Source organism: Oxyura jamaicensis, chromosome 17 (genome assembly GCF_011077185.1).
Source record: "Oxyura jamaicensis isolate SHBP4307 breed ruddy duck chromosome 17, BPBGC_Ojam_1.0, whole genome shotgun sequence".
NCBI classification, from domain to species: domain Eukaryota; kingdom Metazoa; phylum Chordata; class Aves; order Anseriformes; family Anatidae; genus Oxyura; species Oxyura jamaicensis.
Window position 1 is genome coordinate 4,997,476 of NC_048909.1, and position 13,365 is coordinate 5,010,840.

Below are 13,365 nucleotides of genomic sequence, written 5' to 3' on the forward strand. Positions count from 1 at the left end.
TTCTGCTACTTCTATTTACTTACAAAAGGGCACCAGAATTCTGTTCTCTCACAAGCACAGGTACATACCCAAGATTGTTTTGCATCATTCACTGTATGCCCTTATTTGTAGGTAAGGGATTTTGCACTTATAGAACTTACAGAAATATTTCCAGTACAGGTCATTCAATACCTAATTTGTTCTTTTACAAAATAACAGTACTCCCCTTACTTTGAGGAAGCATGTTATCTATACAGGAAATTTTTTCCTCTTATGGTGCCTGTACACTACAAAAAACAGGAAAATGTGAAAACAATTCCCCTGTTAAGATAGCTCAGCAATAAATACAGGAATAAGCAACCACAGACAGCAAGGAATTCCAAAATACATCGTTAAAAAACTATCCTCTGCAACAAGAAAAGGTTATGCAAAACGGTGATCTAGTGACAGCAGAAGCCAGTAACTTTTGGCAGATCCCCAACAAAGGGCCATAAGACAAGCAGGAACAAGGCAGGGAAGTTTTCACTAGCTCATTTACACAGGAACTGCCATAAGTAGGTAGCCTCTCTCAGTCTGTAATGAACACGAGTGGAGATATAGAAAAGCAACAGTCTCAAATTTATACTGGTAAACTAAGTTTAGTTTAGTTAAGTTATACTGGTTTAGTTTAGTTAAGTTATACTGGTAAACTAAGTTTACCAGTATACTGGTAAACCAGTATACTGGTAAACTAAGTATATGAAAGATTATACGAAAATGACAGGAGCCCTTACAGAGTAATTGCAGCTATTTATGAAGCTGAACACATCTTCTGAAAAGCTCTCAAAATGCAGCCCCTCTTCCTCTTAACAGATTGCAGTTCTGAAAATGAAGCTGCCCCACTGGAATTCAAGATTTAAAGATTTGCGTTGAACATATCCAAAAAAGCACCAACAGGTAGGGATTTCCTGAAGAAACACTTTCCTCCTATTTGATGTTTTTAGAGCAGCTAACACCACCTTCCCTTTTGCTGCTTTCCCCCCCCCCCCCCCGGCTTTGTCCTCCCCCTTCCCCTGGATTTGTACTGGCTGTTTTTTCCAGGAAGGCTGAAACAACTTTGAAAATACAAGCAGATCACAGTGTCTCAGGCAGCAGTACAAAGAAAGTACAGACTTCTAACCACCCAGTTTCAGGTACTCACCTCTTCCAGAAGGTTTATTCTGCCAGTCAGGATTTCCTCCATTTCTTGTAACTTCTTTTGTGCCTCCTCTTTCACACGTTGTATTTCAACATCACCACCCTGGGCCAGGCTTTCAACTGCCTTACTGAAAGACCATAATATAGATTGAAATCCCACTGCCTATCACAGTAGAAAACATCCAAAGTGCAAGCAGCTGATGGATTATGCAGAAGCAAGTTTCTTCCACTTTATCTGTACCTGCTTGTCACTGTAAGATTAAACACAAACATCCACATGCTATATAGCAATTTTGGTGGTGTAGTCTCTGCTTGATGTAAAGCAATGAGAGTTCCACACAAGCCTTGTCACAATGAATAAGCACGCAATGAAAGCATTACTATTTCCTTCATATTTACAAAGCTTCCAAATACAGTATCAAGCCTTCAGTAGAGCTATTTTTGCTACAGAAAGCAGCACTCGAATAACCTGAAGATACGTAGCTGCTGAGACCTCTCCAATTGCATTTTTAGTAATTATTAATCCCTTGTTAGCGAAGAACAGCTAGTGTTTCCCTTCTAAAGGGAGAAGGGCCACTTGTTTATGACTTCCCCCTAAATCTTGCTTCCTATTACAAACTCGTGCAAGGTTCCATTCAAAGCCCAGCCAACCCCTTTGACAACTACTGGAGAGACCAAGCACAAATTAAACCTGTTCTCTGGATTGACCTGAAACGAGGCCTCTCTGAACCACTGAAAAAAGGCTAATTAGGAACAATTCAATGCCACATGAGGTAGGGCACAAAGAAAATTCCACTGAAACCCAGGCCTATGTAGCTGTCAGCAGCTGTATTTCATTGCCCACTTGGATTAGTTTTGAACCAGACATATCGAAGGAAATAGTTTTACAGGCAATTGTCAGCCTTAGGTTAACTTCTACAATAGGAACGCTAACCCATTCTCAGCTAGGGAGTTCCATTTATTTATCTGAATAATAAGGTACTTTCTTCAACTGTATTTAATTTACACCTTTAGGGATAACTACAGCAACATCATTGTATGTATAAGAATTCACACACATAGCTCCAATAATGTGTGAAGCAATTTCTACATAAATTCCCCCAAAACACTCCTTTGGGATCATCTTATTCTTAAAGTATCAGGAAAAAGCACGCAAATAGAAACAAGATCTTGGAAGTCTTACCCAACAGACACTAGGAAATACACTGGTACTTACGAGGCCTTGATGAGCAGTTTCTCTCTCTCCTGCAGATCTCGCTTCAGACTTTCTATCTCAACTTTCAGCTCAATGTTCTAGAATATAAGAATGAAGGTAAAGTATCTGCAGAAAGTTCAGAGGTCACCATACACAAAAATTAGTGGCACTGTACAGGCTACCTTTGTTATAATGGGGAGTGGTGCAAATCAGCCTGGGAGTTTCTAAGGCTTACAAGACTGTTTTGTTTTGTTTTTCCCCCCTTACCTGTGAGCTATATTTTCCTTGTGATTTTCTTTTCCAATTACTGAGGTTTTTAATAATCTTAAAATTATTTAACTTTAGCCTGGGAAAATGTTGTATAAAGAACTACTTGGCCCACAAGCTGAAATACTTCTCAATACATCAGTGTTTACAAGACAGACACCGGTGTAGAAGAGCAGGACAGAAGACCAACTAGCAGTATTCAGATGAAACCATGACCTAGCTAAACCCAGATGCTTTTAACTCCTATGACAACCATCAGGAGAGACTTCAGTCTCCATCCTACTACAGGAAAGAAACCTAATGCTAAAATTACCAATTACCTAATACCAAAATTACTTCTTTTCCCTTGTAGACTGGGAACAAAGTGCTTTTCACTTGTAAACTTGAAAAAATGACGCCAGACGTACCACTAGACTCGAAGCTTTCTTCAAACTTTTAAAAAAAAGAAAAAAGGACTTTTTCCTACAAACTCACATAAAGCAGGTAAATTTCCCATTGAACTCTCTTCCAAAAGACATGTAATTCTATTAAAATACTTCGAACACATACAATTTTGTATATTTCTTCCGTGGGACCATCAAACTTCTGCTGCATTCGCATTTCCAGGAAGTAGATACGAAGTTTCAGGTTGAAGTTCTCTTTTTTCAGATCAGTGATTTGCTGCGAAATAAGAAAATTGGCAAACTATATCGTGCATTTCAAACCACGGAAAGCAAACAGTGAAAGCTACCATCATTTGTTTTTTATTCTCTGGGGTGCAAGACAATGACATAGATCAGAATTCGACCAACTGGACGAGGTTTGGTCTGCATGTGTGCGCATACGTATGCTCGTTTTTAGCCCTGTAACAGTCTGGGATTAGCACTGAAATAATAACCATAAACCAGCATTGTTTAAACACACGCCTAACACCATGTCAGCATGCTGCTGCACAGCGCTTTTTAGAATATTCCTTCTTTAAGTACTAAAACATTGTCCATCTTCACACAAAAAGAAACCAAGAGATTTTTTTAAATCATTTATAAATAAAAAATAGTAAATATGTTTTCTTCAAGTTCTATTTTATAGAAGATACATTGAAACAGCAGTATCTCCTCAGCTAAAGCTTAGGATGGCAGCGTTATTCACGGGAGGAAAAGCCACAGGCACACAAGGCAGGAGAGCCGAATCAGCCACCAACAAAATCTTTATCCAACCGCATATTTCATAGCGCAATTCTTTGGGAAAAAACTGCTTCATACATAAGTCCTTCAGGACTTATGATTTTTGAACCAGCAGAAGCAGTAACACAGCTGATGGTTTCATTAAAAAGAGTCTCCCTCTGAAAGTTTTTAAGAGACCAAGCATAAAAACATTAAGTCAAATAAGACTCGTGCCCCCTGTCAGATGCTCTCAGCAAAAGGAAATCCAATATGCTACAGAGCTACTAATAAAATATTTATGTAGGCTTTTCCAGAAGAGTGGAGTACCACTTGTAAAAATTATTAGCAATACAATTTTTAAAATACTTGGCTCGTGAAAGCCTAGCAAGATTGTTTCCTGTAGCTGCACTCTGAACTCGTGCTCACAAACAATTCCTCAGCTTAATAATCTCTGCCCAGCAAGATGCCTCTTCATTACTCACACAAGTAAATATCGCCCAAGCACCTAAACATACAGAGGACCACACAAATTTTGTGGCCCACGCACACATCCTGAAGAAGCCTGTCTTCGCAAACAGTAGCAGCGCTCAAAGAACCCTAGAATGATTTGGGTTGGAAGGGACCTTTTAGTTTAAAGCCATTTCCCTCTCATGCTACCACCACGCTCCTGATACGGAGCCCCCCAAGCTGTCCTGCAGCCCCCTTCAGGAACCAGAAGGCTGCTATAGGGTCTCCCCAGAGCCTTCTCTTCTCCAGGCTGAACAACCGCAGCTCTCTCAGCTCAGGAGAGGTGCTCCAGCCTCTGATCACCTTCGTGGCCTCCTCTGGGCTCACTGATACATCCACGTCCTTCATGTACTGGGGGCCCAGAGCCAAGCACCACAGTCATATTTAACTTATCAACATAAGCACTGCGACAACGGAACTTTGTGCAGAGCACCATGCTCTCAGTGCTGCTCAAAACTGAAATCTTTATTTGGAACAAAGGAATTTAACCATTTAATAAGTGCAGCAAGAATTGTGTGAGTCTTAGCCAGCTTTGCCCCAACAGGCTCAGCATTGTGTGCAACAAGTGAGAGCAGACCTTACAGCTTTTTTTTCTTTAAGCCCTCAGGGGATCAGTCCGAACAGTTGGTCTGTGTTCATTCAGAAAAAGCCCAAGCATCAAAGGCTTTGAAACTGTACCACTTCTGCTAGTCTTCACACATTCAATACAGTTCTGAGTTAAAAAGAAAAACAATTTCAGAACTCGGCCTTCCTTAATTCTACTTCCATCTATTTCAGTGGCAACAGAATTAGACCAAAGAGCTTAAAGTGTACAGTTTTCAAAAGGCAAGCAGAACATGATGCCAACATAAGCCACTAAGTGAAATAAATAAATGTTATCTCTGACATTCAGTTTCTCAGAGCAAAGTTAACTCAGGCAGACTACAATTAAAAAGTTACAGCTTCATAAAAGACAGCTTGCTCATATTTTACACACCAAAGGAATTTTAATGGCAATGCTCTCAACTTCTGCATTTAAGGACCCAGACTTAATTCCTTTATGCATTTTGATTTCTGTGCTTAAAGAATAAAAGGAGAGAAGCAGCAGAGACTTCATGAAAACATGGGACAACGCAATACACTCTACACAGAAAGTCACACGCCACAAACACCATGGCAGCAGATACCACTTCCCTAGCTCAGTTTAGATCCTTTCCAAATCTACACAGAGCCACTTGTATGCAGAGCAGCATCTGTCAGCAGCTGTGGTTTCACAGCACGCCACGGTTTTTGCCAACAGAAGCCATTTTGCAGACAGCAAACTCTAAGTGGGTTGGGCAAGACATAACCAACCACATACTCCCAAGTTCCCTAACACAATACCAATCATCCTTTCTACTTGTGAACACCTAATAACAAGGTCCTCGATTAGTATCTTTCATTTTGCCCATATAATCACATTTCCAATCTCAGGTGAGATTTTCCATATTGCAAGAAAGAAGAACACATTACAAATACCAATAAATGTCTAGGATCATCTACCTCAGTGTGTTCTCCAGGTCTAAACATAAAAGGGACCTCTCCTACCTGGATCCATCCTTAACCCATTTGAGGGCCATCAGATCCATCCTGATCTCTCCAAGCTGCAAGGCAAGGAGCCCACTCTTACTCATTATTTCTTTTCCATGTCCTGTGCAAATAACATTACCACCAGAGACCAGTAAATTCATGTGTGTGTGCACCTTTAAAGTGCCAATTAAGATTTCTTTTAAAGCAGGATAAGGACAGACTTACAATGGCAGTCCAAAAGCACACCTAACAGCTTCTGGAGTCTTGGCAAAAATTGAAAGGACCACAGGAGTAAGCAATCCCTTTCTCAAGCTCAGCCTTCCAGCTACCAGCAACCTCAAAAACAGAAGTTCCAGAAATTCCAGTTGTGTTTAATTGCCTTTAATGGATTCTTCTGCTATTACTTTAATGGATTTTTGAGCTTCATTGTACTGTTGGCAACCACAAAGCCTCTGCGTTCTACAGCTGGGGTCCGTATGTACCAGGAAGTCAGAGATCTGTGCAGAGACCCTTTCTCTTCCACATCAGTAATAAAGGCCCAGACTGAAATAGCTCGTCTCTACCATACCTCGATGTGAAATCAGACCTCAAGAACACAGAACATGGACCAGACAAAGGTTTTCTGCCAGTTCCTAGAGGAAAACAGAACTCCATCACACAGAACCAACAACAGGTTTTCCTCACTTCCACAACTTTTTCCCCTGTGAAAATGGACATTGCAGAGAGCAAACCACTTGTAGAACGCATTCTAGACTGAGGTCTTGCACAAAAGATTTGAAGCACACACTAATACCAAAGCAACGTCTTTCAACCCAAACAACAAATGAAAATAAAAGAGAAAGTGAAATAGAGACAGTAAGAAACATCCCTCACCGACACTTTCCAAAACAAGCTGTATCTAAACAAAGAACATTGCTCTTCTCTCAAAGGGATAAAAGAAGGCAACAAAAATGGAAAGAGAATAGAAGAAAAGCTCATTTCAAACTTAGCAACGCTATATAAGGTAACAGAAGTTACAGAACCACACTGAAAACTGCACTCTAACACTTCCTGAAGATAGCAAGCCACAAATCATAAACCAATCAGAAGAACTTGAGTTACACATTTTTTTCTTTTAACAGAAGCATTGTCCTGCAACGCTGCTATAACCAGTCATCATTCAGCAGTTGTAAACAACTTGCTTATTACTTAAATGCTTTGTTCAGTGAAAACAACCAATGCAGTTAATATATTAAAAAAAATAATCTAATATCATGCTTTGTATTCCAGTAAGCACCAAAATCAGTTCTGCCTACAGAACTGTCACCATGACACTAGACCTTTACAAAGAAAGCATTCCAAACACTTGTACGTAAGCACAAAAGGTAAAAGGCATTACACAGCTGTCAGTGAATTAAAATACTAAATCCTATACTGGTATAAGCAAAGATAAGGTTGATGCTTTCTTGAAATACAAAAAAATCAACCGCAGGCTTGCAAACCACATTCTTATGTTTCCGGTGATTACAGGTAGTTTTGAGCAGATGTTGCCAGCTTTTGTTTCACAACCTAAGAGCAGCAGCTGGCTAGTCTCAACAACAAAATTTTGCCTGTTTTTGAAAGCAGAGAGAGGGAAGTTCAAAGCACGGGTAGTCAATTGATCACACCTGTAACAGATCTGCCTTGACTGACATGAACAAAGAACTCAATCCATAATTCCGGCACTGAACCTTATACTAAAAGTCTGCTTACGTTTTCATAGTCCTTCATGGTCCGAGCTCTAGTTGGTGAGATCGTATCTTCTGCCACATCTGGTAACCCTAGACATTTGAGAAGATAGAACAAGTTCAGGCAGAGGAATCTAAGCTAGGTTTCAATTTGGAAACGGCGAAGTGTTAGTATTACCACGTTGTTTATGTCTATGCTTCTTTCTGAAGAACATTCCAACATCCCCCAATTAAATCACGAGGTTCCCTGAAGTTCAGCCATCCAAAAGGGACTTTTAAAGACAAGTCCTGGGAGCAACTGCACGGGACTGATATTAGAAATGAAGTCCCATTAAGCTGCTAGAAAGCAATTCAAATCTTAAAGTATCTTGCAGCTCACAGAAGAGACCTCCACCTTAGACTCAGGGAAACAACGGACAGGAGACATGAGCAGCACCTCCATTTCTAAAACTTAAAGCCTTCTGAATGCATATGTACCCAAACTTCTGCAACAACTGCATTTAACAGGGCTGTGTAACTGTTTCCATTCAAAGCTCCTGTGAACAAGATTGTATACAACGCATAGCACTTACAGCACCTTAAGTATCAAGAAGTTGAGGCTCCAGACTGACTCTCATAAGAATTAAAATATTTCATTAAAGCACCTCCAAAATTCTTATGCAACCATGTAGATCTGTCTTTAGAAAATCCTAAAGAATATGAGGAAATTATTTTTAAATCTTGACGTTCTAACTAATATCACAAACATCATTCCCAGAGCACATGCAGAACACAGTCATGTTATTTTGCATCACTGCTACGCCCCCCAAATTTGCTTCCTTTTGTTAGCAAGCAGATCTTCCTGGTAAGTTTGTCTCTGTCTCTATTACCTACTCGTTCTATACGATGAAGTCAGCCAAGTTACATCACTGGATACATGCACAAATAAAGAGAAATCTAAACCATATGCTTCAAATTTACAGAAGAGAACAAAGAACGGCTAACTTGACAAAGACTGGCTTTCAAAATAATACCATTCAGCCATTTTATTTCAAAGTAAGCACTTCAAGCTATTGTCTGCCAGCCTGAAGGACAATGAACATAATTACATACTCATCAAATAGAAAAGCATATTGAATTACAGTTTCTGTTCAGCAGAAGTCACCTGGATGGGAAGCGCTCTTTAATGAGAGAAGAGATAAAACGTAAGGTTTGAATCTATCCCAGATATTCACCCAGCAAATTAATGAAACATAGCTGAAGCGAAACTGGAAAACTTAATGACAGACAGCAGGCATTTCCCTGAGGACTTGAACTGGGAGTATTAAAGCCTTGCGGGGCAGCCCGAGCCTTCTCGGCGCAGGACGCCGAGCATCCCACAGGGCTCGCGGCCGTAACCTAGCCACAGGCAGCTCGCTGGGCAGCAGCCGCTGGTTTTTTACCCTAAAGAGCCAGCCCAACACGAAGCCACACGGCTTAAACCCCCCTTTCTGCCTTTTTGCCCTCGGGAAGGGGTTTATTATTAGGGCCGGTGCAGGCTCGAGCTGAGAGGTGCTGACCCGGGGGCTCTCGTTAAGGCACAGGACGTCCCGCAGACAGCTCGCTGCGCCCAAACCCGCTCCTCGGTTTTTTTTTCTCCTCACAGCCCGAACACCGACATCGGGGGCTGCAGGAGGCACCGCGACCCCTGCACACCCCCAACCCCCGGCCGCCCTCAGGGGCTCGGTGCCCGCCGTGCCCCGGGAACCCTCCCGACCCCAGCCTCCCCCCAGCTTTTCCCCCGGCCTTACCTCGGCTGCCGGCCGGGCCGAGCTGCGGGTCCCCGCGGGAGACATCGGGCAGCTGGGAGGCGCTGCAAGGGGAGAGGACATCGCTGAGGGGAGGCGAGAGAAGGGGGACCCCCGGACCCCCGCCACACGAACCCATGGGGGGGGGGGGGGGGGGGGGGAGAGCAGGCCCGGCGCCTCAGCCCAGAGCCCACCGAGGGTCCCACGCGCCTACCTGTCCTCAAACGCCACCGGCAGCGTCGGGTCTGCCCCCGGCAGCGAGTCCATGGCGCCGCCGGCCGCAGCCGCGGCTCCTTTGTGCGCCGCTTTGGCGGCTTCGCTGGAATTCAAACGGCCGCAATCGCTTCCGCCATCTTTGCGTCGACCGGGGTGAAGCCGCTGAAGGCGCCGCGGAGGCGAGCCAAGGGAGGGCACGGTAGAAACTAAGGGGGAGCCGCCATGTTTGGTGAGGGCGCCGGCTAGAGGTGGGCCGGTAGGCGCCATGTTGGGTGAGGGCAGCGCGGGGAGGGGGCTGTGGAGGCTGCCAGCTGGGCGACAGAGGCCGAGCGCCATCTTGAGTGAGGGAAGCAGCCGGGACGCACGCGAGCCGCCATTTTTTCCTAAAGCAAGGCAGAGATGCTCGGCTGCCATCTTTACTTAGGGCACAGCGGAGCGTTCCTAAGGGGAATGGAAGGCTGCAGCCGCCGCCATCTTTGCTGAGGGCAGCCCGGGCGCCCCTCACGGGGCTGTGGGGGGGCGCTGGGGGGCAGCCCCGCTCTGCCTCACCCTTCTCCCTCTTTTAACTCTATTTCAACCTCTGTGCGGGCCTGAAACGCTTCCCTCTGATATTTAAGACTCGCACCAGGGCACTGTGCTAGGATTTGAGTGGCATATAAAGTAATCCCTCTGCAACAAAAGGGGATTTTTCTGCAGCTGCTAACCCCAGGGATAAGGAGCAGGGAAACCTGCCCCTGCCTCTGCCTCCCAGCGCCCTGAGCGTTATCAGTAACTGAGGACGTGCTTTCTGGTTTTTCATTTCACCATAAGGAAGTTCTGTTCCTGCGAGACGCGTGCCTGGCTCTCACCGCAGGATTACATGTGTTAAAAGCGCTGGGTTTGGTTTCCTCAGCAGCACTGAATGTGGCAGGTGTCACTCAGCCTGGCCTCACTCAAGGGCATTCTTACCTGGCCAGGAAACAGGCTGCCGTTAAGGCTGACACGTGGCCGGGGTAATTTTATGGATTTGTTCATTCCAAATTATCATTTTCTTGGTGTAGCTGCCCATGGCTCTTCAGAACAGAAGCTGTACGCCTGTAAAGGGCCCTGGAGCCGTAGTAGCAGGCATGGCGCTGTGGTTTGCATCCCCTGGATGTGTGTGGTCACGGTGGGCTTCCCAGCCCTGCTCCTGTCTCAATTTGATGAGCACAAGTGCGAGGTGGAGCAGCTGTCAGTGCCCCAAACGGCAAGGAAATGCCGGGCTCTGCTTAGTACCACTAAGCTCTTAATCTCATCTCCTTTCCCATTGGACATGCCTGATGCTTCGCCTTTTGGGGTCTGAGGACTCTAAGAGATTCTCAGTCCCTTCAACCCCCCCACAGCCTGAGAGACATTTGTCACCTTACGTGACTGGCTCCCCTTCTGCAGTGCCCTCGCCTTCTGCCCAGCTGAAGTTGTTTGCAAAATCAGGTCTGCCATATGGCACCGGGATCCGGTCAGCCCATCCGCAATGTGGCTTCGCGTGCTTACAAAGCAGACCTTCATAAAACGAGTGAGGATACCAGCATGCTAGTGGTTACAGTAAGATATTACATATTTAATGCATGCCATTAAATCAGCATCCATCAGCCGCAAGTACAGTACAAATCATTTACTGCTTAGGTGCTGTAGGCTGGTGCAGCACCTCTGTGCCTGCAGAGCCACGGTGCGTGTCCCCGTGTACCTTCTGAGAGGAAATCAGCAGGGCCCTCCTTGCTCTCACCTTGTGAAATAGTTGTCTGATGGACACAGGCATACAGACATGCAACTTCCCTGGGTTACTGCCCAGTGTTTAAAATCAGCAGCAGCACAAAGGAGCTGTGAGGGGCAGGCAGGGTAAATGTTTTGTTTAGAAGCAGTTAACAACTGGCCTCCTGATAATCTGCTTAATGTTATTTAACCTTATCTTAATTAGCAATACATTTGGGGAGATTATGGAAAATCCTTGTACCAGCAAGTCATGCTGGAATGGCGCTTTCTTAGTTTACAAAGCCGTCTGAGATCCTTAATGCTTCAGAAACAAAGTGCTAAAGGGAGTCTAGGAAAAAAAATACTTACAGAGTGTGCAACGATATGGATCTTGTTGACCACAAACTCCAAGGGAGCAGGATGACAGCCAGCTGCTCAGTGCCCTGTGGCCAAAGCCTGACAGTGGCACTAGGAGGGCAGATGTCACCATCAGCTAAGCCTGGGTCCTGTCCTCAAGTCCCAGCAGTGGGGACTTAGTTCAGCATTCAGTTATATTCAGAACTGGTACAGTTCAGAACAAAATTCCTCCTCAGCTAAGTCATGCAGAATCAAACTGTTCTGCTAATGCAGATCAGGTTTCAATAAACTCCCTGAAATTTCACCAGTGTGGCCCTTGCTTTTATAGCTCTGGCTTGGTTAAGCATTGGAATGAATGCATAGTTCTTAAGTGCTCACTTAATTAACGCTGACTTACCTCCAAGTTCTTTGCTTAATAGGAGTCAGAGTTAGATGTAACATTCAGCAGGCAAAGCTAGCCTCTAGCATTCGTATTCACATCTAATAAGATAATTTCTTAACATTGAAAACTGAGAAAGAAATGCAAGTTTTTCATAGGTCCTTTTGCAGACATCACCAGAATTGTTAACAAACAGACACGAGAGATCATAGGGTTCATTTTATAGAGGGATTATCTGACACAGCGTTAGCTGTACTAATGAATATCTGATGTTAAAAACATTTTTAGGCCACGGTTCTCATCTCACATACAGGGGTATAATGAAGGAATAATTCTCTTGGAACAAATGTCATTACTGGGATGAGATCAGATTCAATCCCGTAGGTTTCAATCCAGCTCTGATTGCTATCCGTGGAAAGACTCCTGCTGAACTCTAATGAACAAAAAGCAAATGCAAAAATCCAAGTGGCATAGATACAAATTATATACATTTATTTTTATTCATTTTAAATAACATTCTTCTGTATAAATTCTGACATATATTCAAATCATACACTTTTTTCATTTTAGAAATGCATTTGTAAGCATAGCATATGCTTAGGAGACGCCTTATTTGGATGTACAGTAAGACTGATGGGTTTCAGTTGGGAGCAAGTACAACTTTAAGGCCCATATTTTCCTTATTTTATTCCATCCCTCTGACACACAAAGAGCAGAATCCTGGGGGAGCTCATTTTAAAACTTCACTTTAAAGAGAAACATATTTTTAGGATCCGATCTTATATCTTTTATTTAAAGGAGACTGTGCAAACTTCCTGCCGCATTTATATCGCGTGTAACATGTCGGAAAGAGGCGCTGTGCAGCAGTGGTTAACTGGCCCAGGAAATCTGGAGGATGCTGAATACATCCCCTCCACTTTCATAAATGGCTTCCAACGCGCTAAGTTTGCTCAGCCTGGTCCAAGGGAATTATCATTCCAATGGATGACAGCTCCTGACAGCTCCCCAGGGCTAGTGCTCCATGCAGTTATTTCTAGCTACAGTGGTTCGGAAGATTTAAGATCATCTACTCACATTAACCCAATCATACTTCTGCATGTCTGTTGCACTCTGTGCTTACCAAATGCTCTCCTAAGTTGTGAGCCAGCCAGGCTGCCTCATGCCTTTGACACATCATTGCTTTTTGCCCTTTAACCGCTCCATTATATCCTCTCGCCTTCCGCTATTTGACTGTGGAGCTGAACTCACCCCATCCAGACCAGCTAGGTGCACAGGGACCGCACGGCGCCGAGGATCATGCCTGGAGAGCTGGCTTCCCACCGTCACCCACCTCATCGTACCTTCTCTGTGCTCTACAGCTCCTGTCCCATCCCTTCAAGGGCCTCTCTCCACAACACCACACCACTGCAGCCAGGCAGCA

The 13,365-nt window shown here is 44.1% G+C and overlaps 1 protein-coding gene across 2 annotated transcripts in view; it reads right to left on the reverse strand.

Annotated features, from left to right (window-relative positions):
- Positions 1–9,853, reverse strand: part of CDK5RAP2 (CDK5 regulatory subunit associated protein 2) — a 79,459-nt gene extending 69,606 nt beyond the window's left edge. For both annotated transcript variants that reach the window (XM_035342013.1, XM_035342011.1), the window contains exons 1-6: positions 9,501–9,853; positions 9,290–9,351; positions 7,546–7,613; positions 3,167–3,277; positions 2,372–2,448; positions 1,160–1,283 (exon numbers count right to left, since the gene is read on the reverse strand). In XM_035342013.1, coding sequence (XP_035197904.1) covers positions 1,160–1,283; positions 2,372–2,448; positions 3,167–3,277; positions 7,546–7,613; positions 9,290–9,351; positions 9,501–9,838 — 780 coding nt within the window. In that variant the 5' untranslated portion in view covers positions 9,839–9,853. The remainder of the gene's footprint in view (positions 1–1,159; positions 1,284–2,371; positions 2,449–3,166; positions 3,278–7,545; positions 7,614–9,289; positions 9,352–9,500) is intronic.
- Positions 9,854–13,365: the final 3,512 nt, after the last annotated feature.